At 41.4% G+C, this 26,854-nt stretch overlaps 2 protein-coding genes across 7 annotated transcripts in view; one reads left to right on the forward strand and one right to left on the reverse strand.

Annotated features, from left to right (window-relative positions):
* The window catches only part of HGD (homogentisate 1,2-dioxygenase), a 54,321-nt gene extending 50,873 nt beyond the window's left edge, over positions 1 to 3,448 (forward strand). For 4 of the 6 annotated variants that reach the window (XM_073804188.1, XM_073804189.1, XM_073804187.1 and 1 more), the window contains one exon: positions 867 to 3,443. In XM_073804188.1, coding sequence (XP_073660289.1) covers positions 867 to 1,016 — 150 coding nt within the window. In that variant the 3' untranslated portion in view covers positions 1,017 to 3,443. Of the gene's footprint in view, positions 1 to 866 lie in introns of all 6 variants that reach the window. The other 2 variants (XM_019922775.3, XM_073804191.1) reach the window with 2 other exon arrangements.
* Positions 3,449 to 14,686: 11,238 nt separating this feature from the next.
* Positions 14,687 to 20,996, reverse strand: NDUFB4 (NADH:ubiquinone oxidoreductase subunit B4). The gene is made up of 3 exons (XM_004321279.4): positions 20,781 to 20,996; positions 16,040 to 16,186; positions 14,687 to 14,820 (listed from the first exon to the last, which is right to left on the reverse strand). Exons 1-3 carry the CDS (start codon positions 20,958 to 20,960, stop codon positions 14,758 to 14,760), a joined length of 390 nt encoding a protein of 129 aa, XP_004321327.1. The 5' UTR covers positions 20,961 to 20,996; the 3' UTR covers positions 14,687 to 14,757.
* Positions 20,997 to 26,854: the final 5,858 nt, after the last annotated feature.

The following is a 26,854-nucleotide window of genomic DNA, read 5'->3' on the forward strand; positions in this document are numbered from 1 at the left end:
CATTAACATGGGTTCTCTGAGTTGTGGCACAAAGAGAATTTTTATCTTCCTTTTGTCCATGTATATTTTTTAAATTTCCAGCGACATGAGCACATAAGAATTGTAGGGTTTTCTTTTTTTTTTTTAAGCCATAGTGAGTCGGAAAATCAGCAACAGGTGAAGCTGGAATGTCTAGGATGCACAGGGCACTTGCATATTCTTTCTGTTGCAGATGAAACCTGCCTGAACATAGCAGGACATCCACCATTCAGAACCTTCTGAGACAGGGCTTTTAAAAGTGCTACAGACGTTCCTGCTCCCCTCCTCCCATCTCCTCCTCCTCAGTCTCTCTTTTCCTTCTTTTCCTTTTCCCAGCCTATCTCTTGGTCAGAGTCCTGCAAAAGAAAGGCTCAAATCCCAGCTCTATGATTTCTTACTACTGTCACCTTAGACAGTCATTTCCCAGCTCTGAACCTTAGTTTCCTCATCTGCAAAATGGGAAGTATGTTCTCCCTCACATGGACATAGCCACCGTAAAGGCCCCTGAGAAGAATATTCCTAGGACTCTCCCACCTCTGCCCTTGGGTCTAGCAAATTTAGCTCCATGATGCTACAAGGACAATGTGATGCTTACGTGTCCAGTTCCATTTGACAGAATGAAACTTGAGTGTCAGAGAAGTTAAGGATCTTGCACAAGCTACTACCCACTTATAAGTAGTAGGGCCAGAGCCAGAACCCAAGGCTTGAGTTTTTCTCCTCACCGTGCTAGCACACATGATTTATTATTCAAAGATTCTACCTACTCATATCGTCTCTCTTGACATCTAATCAAATGTGTTTTATTATCCACCTCACTTCTTTCTTATCCCCATCCTCATTCCCTACAGGCATTTATGTTTGAGTCTTCTCTAAGTATGGCCGTCACCAAGTGGGGGCTGAAGACCTCTAATTGTTTGGATGAGAACTACTACAAGTGCTGGGAACCTCTCAAAAGCCACTTCACCCCCAATTCCAGAAACCCTGCAGGAACTAATTGAGACTGGAGCATTGCTACCATAATTGAGGATGGATTTGTGTGATTTCCTTTAGAATCTCATGCTCTTTGGCAGTACTGGGGGAGGAGGTTGGTTAAAATGAGAACTTTTTCACAGTCAAGGAACTCAAACATTTATAGAGATGTATTTGGAAAGTGCTGTCAGCTTAATTACTCAATAAATACTTGCTGGTGTTCTGTGAAAGTGGCAGTTGGTCATAATCAGGCCTTGATGGGGCAGACCTGTGGTGCCCAGGAATGGAAGTCCATGAGATTGGACCAGGAGATTAGGTTCTCCTGGAGTGAGAAGACAGGCAACAGAACAGAAATGAATGGGAAGCAGTATTTCTCACTACTTTATTTTATTTATTTATTTTGTGGTACGCGGGGCTCTCACTGTTGTGACCTCTCCCGTTGCTGAGCACAGGCTCCGGATGCGCAGGCTCAGCGGCCATGGCTCACGGGCCCAACCGCTCCACGGCATGTGGGATCTTCCTGGACCGGGGCACGAAACCATGTCCCCTGCATCAGCAGGCGGACTCTCAACCACTGTGCCACCAGGGAAGCCCTTTCTCACTACTTTAGTTCTGTAGTTTTAACACATTTCCCCCACTTTGTTGCCAAATTTTGCTGCTACCAAATTTTTATTTAACAATGTGTAATGAGAGTCAGCTATGTGTCAGGGCCTAGGAACTAGGGTTGCCAGATAAAATACAACATGCCCAGTTACATCTGAATTTCAGATAAATCACAAATAATTTTTAGTATGTCTTGTGCATTATTTGGATATACTTATACTAAAAAATCATTTGTAGTTTATCTGAAATTCAAATTTAACTGATATGCCTGTATTTTTATTTGCTAAATCTGTCAGCCCTACAAGGTCGTCAAGGAGATAGACATGGTCCTGGCCCTTACAGAGTTTACATTCTAGACAGGGAGACAAAATACACAAACAGTATAATTACAAATTGTGAAACAGGCAAAGAAAAAAACAAATAGGAACTGAGATGGGAATGACAGGTGGGATGGGGAGATCTTTCTTTAGAGAGGAAGGTCTTCATTGAAAAAGTGACATTTAGCCAGACCTAAAGGATAGGAAGGAACAAGTCATTGGAAGAGTAGGGCTGGGCTGGGTTGGGCTGGGGTAAAGGAGCATTACAAGAAAAAGCCTCGTGGGTTCAAGGAACTCAAAGAAGAGTGAATGTGGGGAGCCCAGGAGCAGGCCATTGCAATAGTCCAAGCAAAAGACACCATTGTCCTGGACTAATGAGGTGGCAGCAGGGAGAGAGTGGATAAATCCCTGAAAGCTTTGGGGTAGACCTGAAAGAACTTGTTAGTGGACTGGATGTAAGGTCTGTGGGAAAGAGGAGTTGCAGACAGGGCTGGCACAACTGCTAAGTTTCTGGCAGTGGCATTTCATGATCTCAAACAATAAGGTATCTTTGAGGGTGACAGTAGTTGGTGTGCCTTCCCAATGTTCCTTAATATATTAAGAAATCTTTATTAAAAATAAACCATTGTAAACTAGTAAAGCAGTTAATCCTGTAAAATTTTTAAATTGACCCCTATAGCAGGTTGCCAGTGGCTCACCTCTATCCCATTAACAATCACCATCCTGTGTTGACCAGCTGCTTCCAGTTGCCAGCAGGACACTCACAACATTGACTGAGGCCCAAACCAGAACAAAGTGCTGAGGATTTCTTTTTTAACATCTTTATTGGAGTATAATTGCTTTACAATGTTGTGTTAGTTTCTGCTGTATAAAAAAATGAATCAGCTAGTGCTGAGGATTGGATGGCCCTGGACGCAGCCCTCAACCAACAGAACAGAAATTAGTGGATAAATATGCCAGCTCTCTTGCTCCATACTTCTGAGACTTGTGTTCAGCTGTGATTCCCCTCAACTTCCAGAAGGATTAAACTCCACTGCTCATGGTGGCAACTTCTAGAAATGCATCCATTAGTAGCTTCCTTCCCTCTCGCCTCCCCACTCTCCTATGGTGCTTCCCGGGCTCTTTTCTCAACCCCAAACTAAGACAACCACTGAATATTCCCAAACTCCAGCACTTCCGTAGTGAGCTCATTCTACAGTTGGTGCAGTTAGGTGCAAGGCCTCCTTTATACACAAACCTAGACTCTCACCCATTTTGGTTCAGTCTATCATCAGTGTGGTGACAAAGCCTTCCTAGAGCTAAGGAAACATTCTGGGTTTACATCCATTTAGCATCCAAGCCTGTGTACTTTATCTCCCCAGTGCTGGCAGCAACTCATCAGCAGGAGACAATATTTCACCCAGACCAGGCTCTTCACACTAATTTAAAGAAGATTGTTTCCTTCTGTTGTGCTTCAGATCAGCTAGAAAGATCTGTATCATTTCCTTAATTCCCTATTCTCGAAGATACCTTCCTCTACTATGCTTCCCAAGAAATACACCATCTCTTGGCTTAGAAATTTAAAACTCTTTTTTAAAAAAAAGCCACCTCGTTTAAGGTTCCTCCAATGACAGGAGAGTTTTCTGCCAGGTACCCTTGGCATCTTTATATATTTTCGAGAGAATGCCACAGAAGCCACCCTTCGCTTTTTTCTTTTTGGGAGACTTCTCTCACAGCCTGGGCTACTGGCAATCGCTCTACACCAATGGTTCTCAGTAAGGGTGATTTTGTACCCCTCGCCCAAGACATCTGGCAAAGCCTAGAGACATTTTTTCGTTGTCACATCTGGGGAGGGTGCTACTGGCATCTATTAAGTAAAGGTTAGGGAAGTTGGCAAACATTCTACAATGCACAGGGCAAAGAATTATCCAGTACTGAATGTCAGTAGTGCCGAGGTTGAGAAACCCTGCAGTGGTTTTTAACTTCAGCTATACATTGGAGCTCCTGGCAGCTTCTGAAACTCCAAGTGCCCAGGGTGTATCTCAGATCAACTAAATTAGAAATACTGGGAATGGAATCCAAGTGAGAATTTTTTTGAAACTCCTCTGGTAATTCCAATGCACAGGCAAGTGTGAGGACCACTGTTTTGGAAACTACCTTAAAATCAGTATCCAAAACATTCTGTTTCCAACCTTAGATCCTGGTCCGAATCTGGGCTTCCTGGGGTCTACAGAAAGGAGGTGGAAAAAGTTCCCAATGTTTCATGGAATGAGATGGGATGGGATGGGATGGGGTGTGTAGTGAGCAATTACCCAGGAGGAGAAGCAGGCTACAAGGCAGTGGTGGGGTGGGCCACTGCCTTCCTTCAGAAAGCACAAGCTTTATTGCCCAGATGGGGCACAGAGAGAGTGCAGGGAGGACGAGAGGGAAGGTAAGAAACCTAATGCCCAGATGTAAACTATAAGTTAATAGTGCAGTTTCTGTGTTGTAGTTTCCCAGAGTGATGAAAGAGTTATCACTTCTGGGTTTGAAGGAAGTTCTATCCTTCTGGAAAGATATTTTACTACTAAAATGAAAAAAAGGTGGGGGGGCTTGAGAGCTGACATTTAAACTTCTTTGTTACATTTAGTAATTAGCTAGCCTTCAATTTAATATAATCAACTTTATATAATTGCATGACAAATCTGAAGTATGTCCAAAATGTATCCTTTTGTGAGTCAGTGTTGTACATAATTAAGAGGACAGATGCTAAAGCCAGACTGCCTGGGTTCCAATCCAGGCTCTACCACTTATTAGCTGTGTGACACTGAGTGAGTTATTAATTTTTCTGAGCCTCTATTTCCTCAGCTGTAAAATGTGGATAATGATAGTACCTACTTCATAAGGAATTCAGACTCTGGAATCCAGACTGTGCTTATAGCTGAATGAGTTTGAGCAAGTGACTTAACCTCTCTGAACCTCACCTTCCTCATTTGTAAGAAGGAAATGATTTATTTCACAAGGATTTGGTGGGGGTTAAATGAGAGCCTGCATTGAAAGCACCCACACTGCTTTTGGCACATAGTGAGCATAGGCAAATTTAGCTATTATTGTTGTTATAGTTTATTGTTGTTATGGTGACTCAGTGAATACTTATTAGTTCCTGCCTCAGAGAAGCTATTGTGTGACCTACTGTAGGATACACTGGAATGAGTAAGCCAAGGTCCTTGTCCCTAAATAACTAGCCTTTAGCTGAGGAGGAAGGCATGTACTCTTCTAATGCAATAAGTAACAGAAGCCCAAAGTGTGGAAAATTTAAAGTACATACTGCCTTCTTTTCATCATCTTTTAGGTCTTAAAACAAGAAAACCATTTTGAAGTTCAGCTGAAGATTTCAACAGTGCATATTAATAGCTCAATTAAAGTGAAAGTTAAGACAGAATCTAAAATGGCTTTGATATAAGTAGTTCACCTATGACTAACTACAGAGCTTTTCCTGAGGAATCTTGCCTAATCAAGTGGGCCTTTGGACCCTAATTAGCCTACTCCAGGTTTTTTAAATCTAAAATTATATCACAAGCTTTGACACAACTCACTACAGTACTATTAACAGTGATACCTCATAAAAAAACACATGTATGCAATTCTATACAGTTCCTGGAATAGAAGTTTAACAAATGGGGCAGTTTCACTCATTAATGAGCATTTACTGCCCTTATTTTATAAATAAAATTAAAATCTAAAGGACAGGTATATTTTACAACACTGCTTCTCTTAATAAAAGGACATGGTATCAATTGAGTGCAGTCAACTGTAACTGAAAATCTAACATTAGCTTAACAACTAGGACTTTATTTCAAAAAAGAATCTGAGGTTGGCAGGTCAGGACAAGGACAATGATAACACGAGGTTATCCTGGAACCAAGTTCATTCTGGTTTTCTGCTCTGCTATTCTTGGATATTGTCTTATCTTCATCTCACTTCCATGTCTAGGTCAGGGGAAGGGAGGAAAGCAAAAGGGTGAAGGAACAGAAAGATTTCTCCTTGGGAAATGTCTTTTATTGAGGGAAGGAAGCCCTCCCCAGTAGATTTCTCTTACGTCTCATGTGCAGAACTGGGTCACATGTCCACCCTTAGACCAATCCCAGGTTCATTCCCTAGGCGTGGGATCATGCCCACCCTCCCTGAGGTAAAGGGACTTCCACCACCCTCCTGAACAAATCAGCGTTCTATTAGAAGAAAAAGGAGAGTGAGTATTGGTGGGCAACAACTACTGCCTGCCATGGATACATTCTTGTGGAAATTCGGCAAGAATAACATGGGAAGTGTTGGTTTTGAATCAAATATTTTCACTCTCAGAGCCCCAAGAAGAGATAAATCTACTAATACTTGCTTTACACAGAAAATGCTCCAAACATCTGCCTAGTTTCTCTCCAAATACATCCTTATTAAAATTGTTACCAACCTTCCCGGGTTGGTCCCCAACAAAGGTCCTTCTGCCAGTGTCGTTGGAGCTAATAGAACAAGCTGCTATAAACAAGACCAAGTTCAGTTCAGAAGCAAAGGAAAGCTTTATTCTTTGATCAAAGAATGGAGATGTGAGCTCGAGCCCTAGAGCATATGCTCTCTCTGGGACAGGCAACTGGAGGGGCTGCTTTATAGGGTTCTCATCTGCAGAGGGAGGGGCAGCGGAGTTCTTGAGGGTCATGCGCAGTTGTGCTGTTCACGGCACTTCAGGCCACAGCATCTCTTCACACAGCACGTGGCCATCTTGAATTGAGGTGTCAGGCACAGCTGTTCTGCCCCAAGAACTCTAATCTGATGTGTTAGGTGCAAGGCCTCTGCACACAGGCCCCTATGGGCAAGTGAAACTAGACTAAGCACAAGAGAAGAGGTTTAGACCTTAAATTATCACCTAGATTCCATCTTATTTTTCCCAGGACCCCAGTGGGCTTTGATGGTGACAAAATGGCTTTTCAAGTCTTCTTTTTATACAGGGTAAGGAGGTTGGCTGGCAGTTGTCTCAATTGTCCTGACAGTATCATTTCTAATCACAAACAGGTGACACGGACAATCAGAGCAGTAGGACTTAATCAAAACCTAGAATACTGATCCTCAAATTAGCAGGGTTTCTTTCTTTTTTTCTTTTAATTTTAACTTTTTAAAATTTTATTTATTTATTTTGGTTGTGCCGGTCTTAGTTGCGGCAGGCAGGCTCCTTAGTTGCAGCTGGCAGGCTCCTCAGATGTGGCTCACGGGATCCTTAGTTGTGGCACGTGAATTCTTAGCTGCAGCATGCCTGTGGGATCTAGTTCCCTGCATTGGGAGGTGGATTCTTAACCACTGCGTCACCAGAGAAGTCCCTTTCTTTTCTTTTTTTATTTTTAAATAGACTTTATTTTTTTAGAGCAGTTTTAGGTTCATGGCAAAATTGAGGGCAAGGTACAGAGATTTCCCAAATACCCTCTGCCTTCAGTCATGCATGGCCTCCCCCATTATCAATATCCCCCACCAGAGTGGTATATTTTTTACAACAGAGGAACCTACATTGACACACGAGTGTCACCAAAAACCCATAGTTTACATTAGGGTTCACTCTTGGCATTGTACATTCTGTGGGTTTGGACAAATATAATAACATGTATCTACCCTTACAGTGTCCTACAGAGTAGTTTCACTGTCCTAAAAATCCTCTGTCCTCTGTCTATTCATCCCTCCCTTGGTTGCTTCCAGGTTATGGCCATTATGAATTAAGCTGCTATAAACATCCATATGCAGGTTTCTGTGTAGGCATAAGTTTTCAACTCCTTTTGGTAACTACCAAGGAGTATGATTGCTGTATCATGTGGTAAAAGTATGTTTAGTTTTGCAGGAAACTGATACTGACAAACTGCCGAAGTGACTGTACCATTTTACATTCCCACCAGAAATGAATGAGAGTTCTTTATCAGGGTTCTTGAAGAATTGGACAAGTTGTTTCTCCTATTCAAACCTTTCCTATAGAGTTAGGCTGTGAGACTAGCAGATCTTTAAAGATACTTCCAGCTCTAACTATATACCTGTGAATGTGCTAGAAATGTGCACATGGGGGTCCCTGTTCTTAAAGGCAACATCTCTTAATCCCTCCAGGCTGGATTAGGTGTCCTTTCTCAGTATTGGGCTCCACACAACATCAGTCTTTATCACTTTCAAAGATATGCCCTCTGGAGTCAGCCTGCCCAGATTTAACTTCTTTCTCAGCCCTTATTAGCTAGAGGACTCGAGCAAATTATTTAACCTCTCAAAATTTTATGATGATGAGATATAAGATGATTTTAATGATGATTTTTAAGATATGTTGAGAGGTGTGTAAAGCCCTTACTTTAGCTTAGTGCCTGGAACACGAGTAAAAGCTTAATAAGCGTTGACTGCTGTAATTGTTTTTCTCCATTGTGAGTTCCTCCAAGAAGAAGCTGTATCTTCAGATTAGTATCCTTAGTGCTTAGTAAATGACCGGGGCTCAGTCAAGTATTTGATCAACACAGAAGACGAGCAGGATGACACTAGCCAATGATGTAACCCTGGACGACTTGATCACGGCAAAAGATGACCTCTCTGGTGCCGACATCAAGGCAATCTGTACAGAAGCTGGCCTCATGGCCTTGAGAGAACGTAGAATGAAAGTAACAAATGAAGACTTCAAAAAGTCTAAAGAAAATGTTCTTTATGAAAAACAAGAAGGCACTCCTTAGGGGCTTTATCTCTAGTGGACCACAGTTGCCTTCCAGGAAAAGGTTGGAAGTGTCCCGACCCCTTGGAGGTGTGAGGTTGGGGAAGTTGCCTAGGAGTCCATGTTCCAGTTGATCTTCATTAGCACAGCATCCTGAGTATCTTTTGAGCATGATGTGTAGGATTCCCATCTGGCTCTCTTTGTATGTTGGTCACGTGCAGTGCTGTCTTCCCAATAAAGCGGCTCTTTCTCAAACCCCCCCGCCCCACACACACACAGAAGAGACCTGATGGCCAGTGTCCTACTAGAATTCAGTAGGACACAGGCTCCTTTGTCTCACTGGCTCCAGGAAACTAACCATCCCCAGTACCTGCAGACCAACAGCAGCTCATTTTCCTTGTGGCCTGCACTTGTCTCTCCTCCCAAACCCCCTTGATGGGAAAGAATTGCTTCTGTGCCACTCCTGCAGAGCATGATTTTGGAGGAGAAGCTGCCCATCCAGCTTCTAGTATATGGCACCGGGGTTATTGAAACCCTCCACCTCCATCTACCCTCACCCAAGCCACTCCATATAAAATAATAATAATACTCTTTGATGCCGTCTCTATCTCACATAAAGAATAAAACCCTCTTTAGAAAACTTTGTTTTTAATTGATGTGAAACATATAATGTAAGTAGAAAAAAGTGCTTAACTGTGCAAATGTAGTTTCAAGAAAAGTCCCCTCTCACATTTTCCTCCTACCCACAACAATTGTATATCAGACTGCAGTCCTTGAATCCCTCCTGTAATGATTTCTGGAGCAGCCTCAGCCAACTTGCCTCTCTCCCCCACCCCCAAGATTTTTCCAGAGCCTAATTATTAAATGAGATGAATGATTTAAATGCAATTGGTGATAAGAACTGACTTTAATCTGATAAGATGATACTCCTTGTGATTATGGGGGAAATGAATTTGAACTTTAGTGCAGGTTTGCTCCAGAATTCTCAGATGTTTCACCAGCCACCCATCTCCAGGGACATTCAGAGATCAGATGTCAGACTTTCAGCTTGACTTTAATCCTATAAATCCTGAAACTTGGCCATAAGATTGATGCTCACTGCACCTTCTTGGGATGATAAAGAGTCTCCAGGTAGATGACACTGTTCAGGCCACAGTGGTTATCAGCAGAAGGAGTCATCTCTAGCTCAGCTAGAGAAATGGCAGTAAACAAGGCAGCCAGAGAGGGAACTATCGGATGTATTACAGTCATAGTTATAGGTACAAATAGGTCCTATAATAGAAACATGATAAAATTCTGTTTGTTCACACAAAGGTAGAAAGTGGCACTGGAAGCTTTGAAAATTCAGAATCTTTGAATGTTTTCATAGGATTATGTTTTTACTAATTTTAAAGTGCTGTTCATATTTTTAAATCACACATATTTGATCAAGACAGTTTCTTGTTCAGATCTCTAATCTCTTCAAATACCCCATTAACGATCCTGAAGACTGTAGAGATAATCAATACCCTGTATCTTCCCCAAAGTTATGAGAAGACTGTGCCAGGAGTGAGAAAGAAAAATAAACCAGGGACTGGACCCAGGGGATTTTGATCAGAGCATGAATAATCTTTTTCTCCAGGCAGGATCCATAATAAAGGATAAAAAGACATAGTCCTTAAACAAACCAGCCTGTTAGAGAAGGAATATTGTTCCAGAGAGAGGAAGGGATGTCATACAAGGAAAAGGAATTATTAAGAAGACTGGCTCCTCATGCATGTGCCTAAAGGGGAACTAACAGAGATAATATATTTAGACTTTCATAAAGTTTTCGACAAGTTCACATCTAAATGAGTCATCCTGGGATCGGCAGGGGCTGCTTTGTCCTGCACTGAGAGCTGTCTCAAAAATTGAAAATAATTTCTGGCCTGAAGTCTTACAACAGCCTGGTTACTAGTCATCCTCCAGCCTCTCCTACCCCAACATGTTCCTCCAGGATCCAGAAGGATATTCCAGGAGTGCAAATTCAATAAGGTTACTCCTGCTTAACACCTTCAAAGCTCCCACTGTCATCAGGTTGAAGTCTAAATTCCTTACCTGTGATAAAGGCTTTATGATCTGGTTCCTGGTTACCTTCCTCAGTATATAACTATCATTTTTTGGATGCTCAACATTTGAACCACTTTATGTTTGGGAATTCCTTACCTGCTTTAAAGCTGAACATACTACATGTTTGCTTTTTCAGTCTCCCTTGCAGCCAGAACTCAGGCACATAACCGGGGCTCAGCCAGTCCCTGGGTTCAGCCAATCAGATGCCCTGGACTTAGGAGCAAGTGATGGGAAGATACAGTGGCCATGAGGAACTCTTTCCAGCGGCTGTACTTGTAACAAACTTGAGTTCTTGGGCCAACAGAAGCAGATTACTGTGGGCTTCTGTGCCCAGTGCCCCTAGCAGAATCAGTCAGACAAATGGCAGCACTGAGTGCTCAGATGAGTGTAACTGGTGTTCTCACCAGATCACTTCTGAGTGTGATCTGGGGCACTGTTCATGGTGATAAAAAATCTTTTGAAATTGATTAAACTCTTAAGGACACATTGCTCAATAATTCTCTATGTTAAAAAAGTGTGTGTTTAAAAAATTCTGCCTATGCCTCTCTGGGTATTGCCTTCGTTCAAAGTTTAGACACAAAAGATATATTGTAAATGTTTTTCCTGTTACTGAGGTGTACTAAAACAACTCTTGAGGAAAGAAGATTGGTATAATCAAGGATTAATATCTTTTTTTTAAATTTATTTTATTTTTGGCTGTGTTGGGTCTCCGTTGCTGCGTGGGCTTTCTCCAGTTGCGGCAAGCGGGGGCTACTCTTCATTGCGGTGCGCGGGCTTCTCATTGTGGTGGCTTCTCTTGTTGAGGAGTGTGGGCACTATGCACGTGGGCTGCAGTACTTGCAGCATGCGGGCCCAGTTGTTGTGGCACACGGGCTTAGTTGCTCCGCGGCATGTGGGATCTTCCCAGACCAGGGCTTAAACCCGTGTCCCCTGCATTGCAGGCAGATTAACCACTGCGCCACCAGGGAAGCCCAAGGATTAATATCTTTAATTTACCTTAAGTCTTAAAATCATTAAGAAAAAAAGACGTTTTACATCAGAAAAATTGGGCAGTGGATTTGAGCAAGTAAATAACAAAATAAACATAAATGGACAAAAATATATGAAAAAAGTTATCCTTCAATAATAAATGAAATGCATATTAAAACATTTTCATTAATTAGGTTTAAAAATAATAATAGGGGCTTCCCTGGTGGCGCAGTGGTTAAGAATCTGCCTGACAATGCAGGGGATGCGGGTTCCAGCCCTGGTCCAGGAAGATCCCACATGCCGTGGAGCAACTAAGCCCGTGTGCCACAACTACTGAGCCTGCGCTCTAGAGCCCGTGAGCCACAACTACTGAAACCTGCACGCCTAGAGCCCATCTCTGCAACAACAGAAGCCATGCAATGAGAAGCCCGTGCACCTCAACGAAGAGTAGCCCCCACTCACCGCACCTAAAGCCCACGTGCAGCAATGAAGACCTGATGCAGCCAAAAAAAATAATAAGAGTAAACACTCACTGAGGCCTGAATGTATGTCACTAAATATTTTATAAGTAATAACTCATTAAACAATGAGTTTAATAACAATGTAAGTAGTACAATGTAACTAGTTTATCCATTTTAAAGATAAGGAAACAGAATTTAAATACATTCCAGGACACTTCACCAGTAAGTAGCAGAGCAGGGATATAAAGGTAAGGAGGGGTGGGACTGAAAGTTCCAACTTTCTAATCACATGGTTGGTTCTCCAGGCAGCCAGCCCCCATCCTTAGGTGTGGCCCAAAACTCACCTCATTAATATAACAAAAGATACCTTTATCTGATTCATCACTTAGGAAATCCCAAGCGTTTTAGAAGCTTTGTGCCAGAAACAAAGACCGAATATATATTTATTATAAATCATAGTATAACAGGATTTCACTTTAATTTGAAGTTATAACTATCTCCTGGCCATTTGTACCTGGGAAACAGCAATAAGAAAAAAAAAAAAAAGGTTTTCACACTGGCAGCACTAAGTGACCTTGATTAAAAGGAGCTAGGGTTGCTGCTACACAACGGGGGCAGAAAGGGATATGCCTGGCACCGGGGGCAGAAAGGGATATGCCTGGCACCGAGGGGATTCACTGCCTTATCTTGGAGCTTTCATGTCCAGTGATAACTGTAAACAGGCAGTTGCTGCAACAAAGGCCTGATGATGCTAGAGTAACTAAGGTTCTGGCCTTTGGAAATGAAGGTCCTGGTGACTCAGGCAAGCAACCTAGATCTGCAAAAGTTATGGCCAAGAGAAGGGAAATCTACAGCATGGTGGGGGTAGATGAAGATTATCAGCTAGGGCCTCAGACCAGTCACAACTGTGTAGACTGTAGCTTGTTCCACTAACTCTCCGGTTAAGACTGTACCTGACTACCACCCTGAATGATACACTGCAGATTAGATTCAATGTGTGCACAGATCCAAGCAGTACATGGAGTGGATGAGGAAATAGTATACCTCTTGTACGTGCCTCACTTCCCCTTGGCCAATCTTTTTACTCCAGTTGCTGCTGCAGCTCTCATTTGCCTGCAGGTGTGACCTGACAATACTTCACCTCAGCTGCACAGCACACCACCCGCTTTCTGCCCTATGCTTCCTCCTCCATGAGATGCCAGTAAGAACCCAGTCAGCCAGTCTGAGCCATGCCCATACCTGGGAGTACAAGGGAATTAACTGCATGAGATAACTCTGGACCAAGAGGGAGAAAAGCTAGTACGTAAATATTCACTTTTTCCGTGTCTGGGGGTAAAATTCTGTGTCCATTCCACAGAGCTCCTCAGAAGGCCCCTATAAGAATTAAGCCCATTACCCCCAGAGGCAACGGGCCAAGAGCACCGTTTGGGCTCTGAAGATCACAGGGGCTGACAGAGTGAAATAGGAGCCCAAAAGGGCAAGGTGTGTTGGCTATGGCTAGATTGGGGGCCGCGGTTGGGTGAGAAGACAGGGAGGGGGGAGGCCGTGCTGAAGAACACAGGTAAAATGGTATAGAGCATTGGGTTTTCCCTCAACCTGTTTCACTCTGAGCAGTCTCCCACCTGTTCTTTCAGATCACTTCCTAACATAAATTATCTACATACAAGCTTTTCTCTCAGGCTCTGCATTTTGGGGTACTCCAGGCTCATACAAGGATCAAATGAGACAATAGTTGTGAATATGCTCTGAAAGTTAAAAGCAATATACTCATGTAAGCCAGCCCCACAGAGCATGCTGTTCTTCCTATAGCACTGGATTTTACTTTGTCTTCATAGATGAAATTGTCACCCTACTGTTTCAAGACTAAACTACAAAGCATGGGGCAGCTTTTATTGAGCAATACTGTTACTTCATTTTCATCTTTATGACCTTATGAAGTAGTAGGCATTACTATCTCCAGGCCATAGATGATGAGAGGGGGGCCTGGTATTCCAACTGCTAAACTCAAGCTAAGATTCTAGCCCAGATCTGACCTGCAAAGCCCATGCTCTATACCATTTTACCTGTTCTTCAGCATGGCCTCCCCTCTCCCTGTCTTCTCACCCAACAGCGGCCCCCAATCTAGCCATAGCCAACACACCTTGCCCTTTTGGGCTCCTATTTGCTCTGTCAGCCCCTGTGATCTTCAGAGCCTAAATCAAATGCCATCTCCCTAGACAGAACTGCTTCTTCATCAGCTTGCCAACATCACTTTCCTGAATCGCTATCTTTTTTTTTTTAAACCACAAGGTTGTAACTGTTCTGCTGAATTTACCACTGGGGCTGGAGCCAGATGACAGCTTAGGTTTTAAGTAGTACCAGATACATAATAAGCACTTAAATAATAACTGTTGAATGAACAGTTGTCAGAGTGTGTACTCATTAAGCACAGGGCCTAAGTTGTCCTGTTGATCACTATATTCTCAGCACAATAGCACAATGCCTGGCTCATAGTAGACACTCATTTGCTGAATGACTGAATGAATGAACATGAATCTGTTTCTTCATTAAACTGTGAACTCTTACAAAGTAGGGATTCTACAATGTCCAGCAAATGTTTGTTGAATCTTTTTAATGATTAATAGATTCATTTAAACAAAAGTACATATAGTCATCATTGCCAGACTTAATATGAGATGTTAAATGTTCGATCCAATTTTCCTTCCCGGATAAGTTTTTCTTTCCTATCCTGTATAGACAGAAAAGAAAAAAGTACATTAAAAACAATGCATTCTGGCACAATTCATGGTATAGCTCTAAAAACCAGAAATGAAACACTCCCAGCCTAATTACAATCCCCTATTGTCTAAAGCCTACAGAGTATGAGTGAGGAAGTAATAATCTGAAGAAATAAAGGGACAATAAGAAAACACTCCTATTGAAAAACACCTAAATTTTAGTAAGTAGAATTATATTACCCCACTAAATAGCATACACTGAAAGCAAAATGTAAATACCTTCTAGGTAAGTGTGGCCTACCTTTCTGTTAAGCAATAATTTATCAGATAATCAAAATATATACACTCCAGGAGAGTGGACTGGCCAGTTTAAAGCAGTGCTACATGGGTGGGCTCCAGTGTAGATGGGAACATGAGGCCTGGGGGCTGGGGTTGGGGACCTAGTATCAGAGTGGCCTAGTGTCAAAGATTAGCTTGGCTTTCTGTGCAGTCACATACCCAGGCCTCTGATGGCAGTGAGCCCCACCACAGGCTGCTTTGGCTTTTCTGTTGTTGGAGTATTAACATATTTTAACATTAATTCACAAAATGTGACCAACAAAACTGGAATTCATGCAGACAGGGAGCATACTAAGTGATATATGTATTCTGCTAATACTTAACCCAATAAACATCTCTTTTAAAAGCAAACAAAATAAATATAAAAATTTGCAAAGATAACATCTAAAGATTAATCAGAATAGAAAAGTTTAACTTCTGTACATCCAATGAGAAAAAAGAAATTAACTTTTTAAGTTATTTCTATATTCTCTTGCTTAATATACATAATATAATTTCCTTACCTAATCTAAAACACACCAGGAAAACAAAAATAAATAAATAAAACACATCAGGAAAACTCTTTCATGAGCTAAGTTCAAGTCTTAGATATTTAAAGTGACCAATTCATTATTTTAAATTCTAGAGTAGCCATTAAATTAAATTTGAAAGACCCAGAGACAATCGTAGTTTATAAGAAAGTATATTTCTATATGAGTTGAAACAATAAAGCAATAAAACTAAACATATAATTGAAACTTCCTGTTTTAACTCAGTTGGAAAGGAATAAAGATAAAAGAGGAACTGAAGGAAGAGTAGAAAGACAAGATGGGAATTATCAAGAGAGAGAGCTGCAGCCAGCACAGAGGGAACCTATCACACAGATACCAAACACAAGGTCCTAATACTTACTCTGTCGGTTTTGAAAACATAATACCAGAAGAGGAGGGGCCCAATTCCAAACAGAGCTCCTAAAAGTGAGGTCTTGGGAGTGGGTCTGAAATTGGGATAGACATTTGCTGATCTTGCATAGGTCCAACGAATCAAGGCAGGATCTTCCTAAAATGAATGAAAACAAAAGATACAGGAAATTAAGTTCTACACTAAGAAACAATCTCATCAGGACTTCTGTGGAGAAGCACAAGAGATGCCCTTTGTTCTCTTCTACAGTTAAGGGTATACCCCGAATATTCCTAAATAGCTTCAAAGAAGATCTTTCATTTCCAGTATTTGTTGAATAATTCTCTGATGATCCTGTTCAGAATTTAAAAGACTCATCCTTCAGCTTCCTATTTATTTAAGATTTAAGAATCCTAATCATTTTAAGCTGTCAGAGAAGGCACTTTTTTTAAAATCATTTTTTTCTATTCTTTTCTGGATTGTTTTTGGCGTCACTGTCTTTCTTGAAGTATGACAAACAGAACCACATAGTATTTCCAATGAGGACAAACAGATTTCATATGCTCTATCATACTGTGAACTTTGTTTCCAGGACCTTTTCTAATGCTATGCCCACACTGGTCTCTCCAGGCTACAACTAAACTGCAGGAAGAGGAAGACAGAAGTAGGCTAACTCTGAACTTTACATTTTTTAGGCTGACTTGGCTGGTATTTTAAGAGCAAAATTATTACATTTCACATTATTAAAATAGTTTTTTGAAAGGACAAAGTTGTTAAAGAAAAATAATCAGATTGTCTTGGTTAAGAAAAAAGTAACTGTCAATTTTAATATATTTATACTAGAATAACTATGTAAAAATAGCAAATCTACCCCAAATACGTAATTAAATTTAATTAGCTAAATACCCTAATGATTTTACAAAATTATTTGCTCCAGTTAACTGATAGATAAAAATAAGCAAATGAAATCAGCTTTAAAACTTTAATACTAAGCTGTGAGGAGAACATTCAAGGTTTTAACCAACGCCAAGAAGTCATGATTGGTAGGACATAAATAATTAAACTGGATCTTTCACAGTAACATTTTAAATCAAACTGTTTGTCAAACTCTTTGCAGAGACAGTAAAGAAGGTGAAGACACAAGATACAGGTTCAAGGGGACATTTGAGCTCTATACCTGAAAGGATAAATACATCTATCTATTCTTGTATCTATCCCTTCCTGCTATTAATGCATTTGAATGACTCATGCCAGAATTCTCTACCAGTCACCTCTCTACACCTAATATCTGCCAGATCTGTCTTCCAGAAACAGACATTTCATTTCATAAAAATACCAACAGCTCCATGACCATAGTTCATTGAACTAGGTATTGTTGTTGAAAGAGGTTCCAAAACACCTGCCGTGGGAGACAGTTCTCCTTCCTTGACACCACTCCACATCCAAAGGACTATCAGCAGCATGTGATATGGTGAACACCACTTTTTTTTTTAATTTATTTATTTTATTTTTTTATTTTTGGCTGCGCTGGGTCTTTGTTGCTGCACGCGGCACGGGCTTTCTCTAGTTGCGGCGAGCGGGGGCCACTCTTGGTTACAGTGTGTGGGCTTCTCATTGTGGTGGTTTCTCTTGTTGCAGAGCATGGGCTCTAGGCGCGTGGGCCTCAGTAGTTACGGCGCATGGGCTCAGTGGTTGTGGTGCACGGGCTTAGTTGCTCCGCGGCATGTGGGATCTTCCCAGACCAGGGCTCGAACCTGTGTCCCCTGCGTTGGCAGGCAGGTTCTCAACCACTGCACCACCAGCGAAGCTTATGAACACCACTTCTTGAAATCATTTCTTCACTTAGCTTCAAGGGCACACACCAGCTTGGCTTTCCTCCTAACTCTCTGGCCATTCCCTCTTAGTCTCTTTCGCTCTCTTCCTCCTTATCTCCCCAGTCTCTTAATATAGGACCTCAGACCTTGTGGGTCTTTCCTATCTACATTCACTCCCTTGATAATCTCTAGTCACATGGTTTTAAATATCCACCTATAGGCTGATGACTCCCCAAAACTATGCCTCCAGCCCTAGACCTGTACCCTGAACTGCAGACATAATATCCCACTCCCTGCTCAATGCTGACATATTGTCTAATTGGCAAATGTGATGCCAAACATGATGTATCCCAAACTGATTTGCCAATATGCCATTCCACCTTCATCCCTGATCCTTTCACACTCTTCCCTATCTTGGTAAAAGGCAACTTCATTCTTCACTTCAGTCAAAAACCTTGGAGTTATCCTTGAGTCCTCTCTTTCTCTTACACCACATATCCAATCTGCCAGCTAACCTGATTGGCTCTACTTTCAATACATAACCAGAACGGACCACTTCTTACCAACTCCACTGTCACCAACCTTGTAGCCACCATCAACTAAGAAATTAGATTACTGCAAAAGGCTCCTAACTAGTCTCCCTGCTCCTGCTTTTGCTCCCCCATAGTCTCTTTTCTACTAAGCAGCCAGAGATGTTGTTAAATGTAAGTCCTGGGCTTCCCTGGTGGCACAGTGGTTGAGAGTCTGCCTGCCGATGCAGGGGACACGGGTTCATGCCCCGGTCTGGGAAGATCCCACATGCCGTGGAGCGGCTGGGCCCGTGAGCCATGGCTGCTGAGCCTGTGCGTCCGGAGCCTGTGCTCCACAACGGGAGAGGCCACAACAGTGAGAGGCCCGCGTATCGCAAAAAAAAAAAAAAAAAAAAAAAAAGTAAGTCCTGATTATGGGACACCCGACTCAGAAAAGTTCTTTCAATGGCCTATGAGGCTTGGTGTGATCTAGTCCCAGGTAACTTTCCCATCTCATCTCTTCCTACTCTGCTCTCACCTTTCTCCATGTTAGTCACAATGGTCTCTTCAGTATTTTGGGGATTAACCAGGCACACTCCTGTCGAAGGACCCTCGTATTTGCTGTCCCCTCTGACTAAAATGCTACTTTCCCAGAGAGCTGAATGGCTAGCTCCCTCCCCTCACTTCTCTGAGATCTTCAATGTCACCTTCCAAGTGAGGCCTTTCCCTGTGCCTTTCTAAAACTGCAGTTGCTTTCCCTCTCTACTACATACACACACTCCTAATCCCCTTCCTTGCTTTATTTTTCTTCTTATCACTTCCCATTACTTAACATACTAAATGATTTAATTTTTTAACTTATTACTTGTCTTCCCTCTGGAAAGAAAGCTTTATGAGGACAGGAGTCTTTGCCTGTTTTCTTCTCCACTGTTACTGCAGTATCTAAAAGAGGACCCTGAACAATTATTTATTCACTAAATCAATCATTCTTAGACATTAGGCAAAGAATTTCCATGTATTGCTCAATATATAATTGTCAGGCCCTCATTTACTTAACAGAACCACCAGTGAGGCTGGTGTAAAACCTCTTTTACACAGCAAAACTATAACTGCCCTGGGTCACAGAACTGGAAAAAAGAAAATCTGGAGTTTAAACCTCAGCTCTGTCTGACTCAAAGACTCTCTCTCTCTTTTTTTTTTTTTTTTACTATATCTTACTATCTAGCACATCAAACCCAATCGTGTGAGTATGTATACAATCAATGTCTCTGTCCTCACCTTCTCCCAAGTAAATGAGGTTCTGGCTGAACAATATAGCCAAATGGTTAAGAGATGCTTTGGGTTATACAGACTACGGTTCAAATTCTGCTCTATCACTTGCTAACGTATATCTCTCTATGACATACTTGTCCTTCCCATGTAGTCTTTCTCATCTGTAAAATGGGGATAGTAATAGAGCTTAACTCTTTGAATAGCTGTGATATTTGAATATCATTCAGAAAGAGTTTCAATAGTGCCTGGCACACTGTAAGTTTCTTTCAATTCTCACAACTTCCTAACATTCCTACAGAACACCAATGCAACTGTTGGGAAAAGTCTTTTTTCTTTTTTAATCTAAAAGCACACTTCTTAAATAATAATAGCTATCAGTTTACTGTGCATGTATTATGTGCCGGGAATGTTACACAGACTATCTCATTTAACCTCACAACGATTCTATAAAGAATGTACTACCATTTCCATATATGAAAATTAGAAAACTAAGGTCCAGAAGGCTTAGGAATATTGCACAAAGTCATATAGTTTGCTAGTACATAGTGCCTTGGCGTTTGACTCCAAAGCCCAAAGCTTCAGCAAGCTGTAGGGTGTTTGGGTCTTTAAAAGATATAAACCGAAAAATCACTATATTCCCTTCAGAAGAGAGCAGTATTGCTATAAATGTGAACTGAAAAGTGGAAAACATCTTTAAAAAAAATACACACACACCCCATATTTCCTGAACACTCATCACAAGCCAGGCACTGTGCTGGCCGGTCACGTGCCTCATCTCATTTAATCCTCCTAACAGCCTCATAAGATAGGAAGTACTATATTATCCCCATTTTTCAGACAGGAAAACCGAGGCTAAGCAACAGAGTTGAACAACTTTTTCAAAATCACTCAGGCGGGAAATGATCAAGCCAAGACTCAAATCCAGCATGGTGTGAATCCAGAACCCGTCCTCTTGACCACCGAGCTCTCTACCCAAGGTCAAAGGGCTGATGAACTGGCCTGCTCTCTGGGCCTGGAAGAGGATCCGTGTCTAAAATACTCTTCGGGAACGGTGACCGCTCCGCGGCGTGATTCCCCTTGTCAGGTCTGAGCTGCCCAGCCCGACGGGACCGTCCCGACTCTGGCCCCTCGATTCCCACCCGCTGGCCCCTCACTCACGATGACCCCATGACGGCTGGGGTCGTTGTACTGAAGCAGGTACTCCCGTTTAAGCCGGGATCTTATGGCCAAACGCTCGGCTTGTGCCTTCCGAGTTTCCGGAGATATGTCGTATTCAGCTGGGTCGAGGGTAGTGGGCAGGGTCGCCAGGCGCGACGTCTTGTGCTCGGGGAACGACATCTTGGCGACCCGGCGCACAACTGCGCCTGCGCGATCCGAGGCCCGCCCTCTTCGGTCTGACCTTCGTCCTGAGGCAGTGCGCCTGCGCGTTAGCCAGAGGTTGAAGATGGAGTTTAGTAAGAAGTTCAGCCTCTTTCCTCAACCTTCCTCACGGTCCTGGCCCCCTAGTGGCGACCTGCGCAGGCTCAAGGTACTTTCCTCGCCTTCCCCCACCCCCCTCCTTCCCCTACCCGCCTCCAAAATCTAACGCTTGTTGCTCCTTCCTAGCAGCGTTATCTCTACTGAAATACAGAGCTTATTATGTGAAGTTGAGCTGGCAGAGACTGAAAATGGGATTGACTGTGGAATTCTGATTCAGTGTGGGTTCATCTCTGCGACTTGTGACATGTCACTTAACTTCTCGGAGTTTCCTCTTCCTTATCCCGGAGATAATGACCCCTATTCTATCCACGTAGCAAAACTGTTGTGAGGATTAAAATAAATAATTAATAGATGCCAACATACTTTGCAAGGCACAATTTCTCTTCCAAGAAAAAGAAAATTAGCTTTTCTGTGCGTTACCATATTAGATCCATACAACATAAGCAGAAGAGTATTTTTCATTGGCGTGAAATAATGTTTAATAGGAGAATGATGTTAGAAGTGTTCCCTGCCTGACTATAGGTCAGAAAAAAATGGTATTGTATAAACCTCGCAAAGAAACAATATCTTAGTTAAAATACTAAAACCTCTTATGTAAAATCCCTAGCACTCTTCAGGTGCTAAGAATAAAAAACATCCTTAGAGATATGAAAATAAGCATAAGGGCACTGTGTCTTGCTGTGAAAGATAATTTTGGGAAACAAGGAGTGTAACCTAAAAGGAAACCTTCTCCACCCCTACTGTCCTTCTCCTTTCCCCACTATCACCACAGAAAAAGGGCAACTTCAAATTGTATGGCAGGGTCTTTGGGTACCAGTCAGACGCTCCTTAGGGGAAAACATGTAAACAGTATTTCCATAACTCAGACAGGGAATGCTGGATCAGCTTGGGTGAAGCGTCTGGGGACATGTAGGTATGTTGGGAAATGGTTACTAGGCAGAGAAGGGACCTAGAAAGTGTTGGCGCTTGAAGTGATGAGGAGCAGCACTACTGTCAAATTTACTCAACATTTTAATACTGTTTTAAAATATTTATTAAGCACTCGCCGCATGAAGCACACTGCACACTAGTCAGTCAATCTTCCAGGCTCAGTGCGAGAAACAACAGAAGAAATGAAGGACAAGATGTTTGTCTCTGAGAAGCTGACAATCAGGCAGTACAGAAAGAACAGACAGAATATGATAATATTTGCAAAGCAGTTTAATGATCAAATGAATATAGTAGCAAAGTGGGCTCAGGAGAATGCAGGCTGAGGGAATATAGAAAAAAGAAACTTGAGACAAATCACTCACACTCCATTTTAAAGGAGTGGGGGGGAGAAGTTCTGTTTTTTCTGAGGTGTTTAAACATATTAAGAAAATAAAATGAAAAGCAGGAGCAAGTTGAAAATTCTAAAGACTACTTTGATAGTTTCAAAAACCTTTTGTTAATAGATTAGACACTGATCAAGGAAGAAGGGCATGTTAAAAAAGAAAAGAAAAGAAAAACGAAAGGAGTACATTGAGTACAAGCCAACCGACAAAGTTAAAAAAAAAAGAGACTTTTTAAGTTTAAGAGAGGGAGAGAGAGAGACAGAGAGAAGAAACTTCATCATTTCGTTTTGGATGAGTTAAGGGGATTATCTCCACATTTGCTTTTTTTTTTTAATGAGGTCATTTATTCATTTATTTATTTATTTTTGGCCGCGTTGAGTCTTTGTTGCTGTGCACGAAGGTTTTTGTCCGGTTTCGCGGCGAGTGGGGTCTACTCTTTGTTGTGGTGCGTTGGCTTCTCACTGTGGTGGCTTCTCTTGTTGCAGAGCGTGGGCTCTAGGCACGCGGGTCTCAGTAGTTGTGGCACGTGGGCTCAGTAGTTGTGGCTCATGGGCTCTAGAGCACAGGCTCAGTAGTTGTGGCTCGCGGGCTTAGTTGCTCCACGGCACATGGGATCTTCCCTGACCACGGCTCGAACCCGTGTCCCCTGCGTTGGCATGCGGACTCTTAACCACTGCGCCACCAGGGAAGTTCCTGCACATTTGCTTAATTATCATAAGGATCCCTTCAGATAACTGTTAAAAATATGAAGTCCTAGGTTTTGTTCTGCTCTTGTAGATTCAGAACTGGTCTTCAGGGAAACCCAGGAGTCAGTATTTTTTACAATTTCTTGAAGGGATTCTTACAATATTGCATGTTTGGGGAACATAGAGATGAATATAAGAGGTCTTCCTTTTCCCAGAAAAGGCCATCTTAGAATGAATCTATTTAAGATGGAGACCTAGATTCTATAGTGAAAGAAAAAGACTTGATTGGGACTTTAGCTTGAAACGGTGCAACCAATTATGAAAATGAACTTATCTTGTATTTAATACATTTTAGGTCACAATTACAACTGTGTGCTAATTCTGATAAATCAGGTGTTAATTTGTGGGGACATTATTTTTATGTAGCTCATTATGCTTCACTGCATTTGATTTTTTGCAGCAGGGTTATATTTGCAAAAGTGCTGGAGGGCTTTGTCCTTTGAAACCAGATTATTTCCTTCTGAAGCACTGATGTTATCATCATTCTTATTCATTTTTCTCTTTTTCATTTGTTACCTGGTCCAGCTGTAAGATCCTCCTGTATTAGTAACTTTGCATGTGGCTCTAGCAGTTCACCAACATCACTTTCATCAATTTCATGAAATTCCACATCTTTTGCAAGATTTGCAATAAATTTCTATTGCATTCGAGAACTGGATATTTCCAAATGGATGACCAAGACTTTGATGGGGTGAATGTAGGCACTAGAGTTAGCAGATGGAATAATTTCAGTGAGCAGCAGTTTCACAGGTGGTCATATCATCAATGTATATTTCATGTTTTGAAGATTTTTACTTCTCTAAGAAATCTCCTAATAGAATTTATGAGAATTTATTGGATTACAGGGACTAAATACATGTATCTGTACTTGATCGGAAGAGGGGGGATGAAGTGGTGAAGTGTAGAAGGAGAGACGTGCATATATGCAGGGGTGGTTAAGCTATATAAATGGGGCAGGGTTTCAGGGAACAGAAGACGGACAGGTGAATACAGAAACTGTAAGAAGCAGATAAGTTCCAGCTTGCAACAATATGAAGAACATTCCTTCTCTTAATTGAGTAGGATCATATGTATATTTGGGAATAAACTCTTCACTTTGGGTTGAAAATAAACCCAATGCCCAGAGATTTAATTAATCAGTGATTAACAGCATTTGACATTTAGTGAGTATTCTCTATTACTATTATTTTTTAAAATCTTGTCCTAACATTGAATGTTAGCAAAGGATATACTCTCAAGCTAATGAAAGGTCCCCTCTTTACAGGAGCCCTCTCCACTACCCTGGTAAGGACCCTAAAAATGTGTTCGCATGGTCATTCTGTTTTTGTAAAATTAGAAAATGTAAGCTATTTGAATCACAATTGCCTAAGACTGCTGTGTCTCTCCTCTCTGACTTCCCCCTTCTATCATATTTTTCTCCTGTTGGGTGGTATTGCGGTGGCCTTAGATATTTGGGGGATCTTACCAACAAAAATTGGGGTTTAGTAAGATATATTTATTTGATTCACATCTATGCCAGGTGGAGTTAAGTTATTGCTAGCCATCCAGGTACAGGATGGCTTCCAGGGATACTGCCATCACCTAGTGTGCCATGAAGGTTCAGGATCAGAGTTTGTACTGTGATATAAACTTGTCCTGTGAAGCCTGGCCCTGGAAATAATGAGGGTAGAGGAAGAGAACAAGGTTTGAAATAAACAGAACTAGAAGCTAATTTGTAGAATGTTCTTCTAGTCATCATTGAATCTTTTTTTCTCAAAGATTTTTTTCTCCCCTCCTTCTCCCCCAAATTATATAAACTTCAAATCCCATCAAACCTGGATCTTCCTGTTTGTCAGTCTTGTTAAGGCTGCAAGGAAGAGACTCAGAGTGCTTTGTGAATTAATTTATTTGCAAGGAGATCCAGGAACATGGGGGTAGCAAGGAAAGTCATCTCTTGTTTCACATAGCTACCCTGGGAACTTGTCTTCCAAAACTGAAACGAACAGCAGTTCCAAGGGAGAATAAGAAAAATACTCCAGAGTTTTCAGAGTCTCACCTAAGCTCACGGATCCCACTTTCCCTTTGTTTATTACCTAGTGTTAACTCTTCCTTTAAAAAAGGATATTATTGAGTCAGTTTGACACTATTCAATTTAGATTGCCCCAAAGCTCTACATGGGAGGTTGGCTTTCATTGTATCCAACTCATCTGTGGCTCTTTGACTTGGGCACTGTCCAAATTAGTCATGAATAAGATTACACAACTGTTTTTCTGTATCCGTAACAGATACACCTAGGTCAAAGAAGCTTATGGTATTTGGAAAAGACTCACATAGAACTACTATCTTCAGAAGCAGATTGTATCCAGAAGACACTTTGAGACTACACAGCCTCTTACAAACATACATCACTTTCTACTTGTTTCTACCATAGCTTTTTAGTAAGTCTTGATATTTCATGGGGCAAATCTCTCCATTTTATTATAGTTCACAATTGTCTTAGCAACTTTTTTTTCCTTTTCTCTTTCAGAAGAATTTTAATATTAAGCTATCAAGTTCCATGAAAAAAAAAATCCATTGGGATTTTTATTGGAATTGCACTAAAGTTATAGCTTGACCTGAGAACAAACATCCTTATAATATTGTATCTTCCCATTCATTAGTTAGGTCTTTTATTTCCTTCAATCATGTTTTGTAACTTTCTCTATAAAGAATTCTGGCCTCTTCTTTTAGATTAACTCCTGCTACATTATAGATTTCATTGCTATTGTTAATTGTTTATTTTTCCTATTATATTTTCTAAATGGTTATTGCTGTTATATGGTAATATTATTGATGTGATGTTGGTATGCTAATCTTGGAACCAGTACCCTTATTGAACTTTTTACCACTCCTATTAGCTTTTCTATATATTCTTTTCAATTGTTCTGTGTAGTCAGTCATATCTTGTGAAAATAGCAGTCTTGCCTTTTCTGTTCCAAGTTTTATACTTCTTTTTTTCCTCTCTTATTGCATTAGCTAGGACCTCCAGGACAATATAATAGTAAAATCCTATCTTGTTCCCAGTTCTAATAGGAAATCTTCTGTTAGTTCACCATTAAATGTGTTTGCCGTGGGGTTGGTAGAAGCGCTCTATCAGGTTAATAAAGTTCCCTTTTATTTCTTGGCAAAAGTTTTTTAAAATAATGAATGATTGTTTAATTGATCAAATGCTATTTCTACATTTCTTTTTTTTTTTTTTTTTTGCGGTACGCGGGCCTCTCACTGCTGTGGCCTCTCCCGCTGCGGAGCACAGGCTCCGGACACGCAGGCTCAGCGGCCATGGCTCACAGGCCCAGCCGCTCCGCGGCATGTGGAATCCCCCCGGACTGGGGCACGAACCCATGTCCCCTGCATCGGCAGGCGGACTCTCAACCACCGCGCCACCAGGGAAGCCCACATTTCTTGATCTATATGTTTTTTCTCTGTTAATTTGTTAAAAAAGACAGAGAACCTCGGTAGGTTTTTCTGATGTGTTGTCATTTTGCATTCTGGAAGTAACTCTACTTCATGGTCATGTGTTTTTCAATATATTGATGAATTAAATTTATGAGCATTTTTTATAGAATTTTACTATTTATGTTTACAAATGAATTGGCTCTTATTTTGTTCTTATGTACTTTTGGTAATATATTTAAACGAAATGAGTTGGATAGATTTCCTTCTTTTTTTTTCTTTT

Source organism: Tursiops truncatus, chromosome 4 (assembly GCF_011762595.2).
Source record: "Tursiops truncatus isolate mTurTru1 chromosome 4, mTurTru1.mat.Y, whole genome shotgun sequence".
Lineage (NCBI taxonomy): Eukaryota > Metazoa > Chordata > Mammalia > Artiodactyla > Delphinidae > Tursiops > Tursiops truncatus.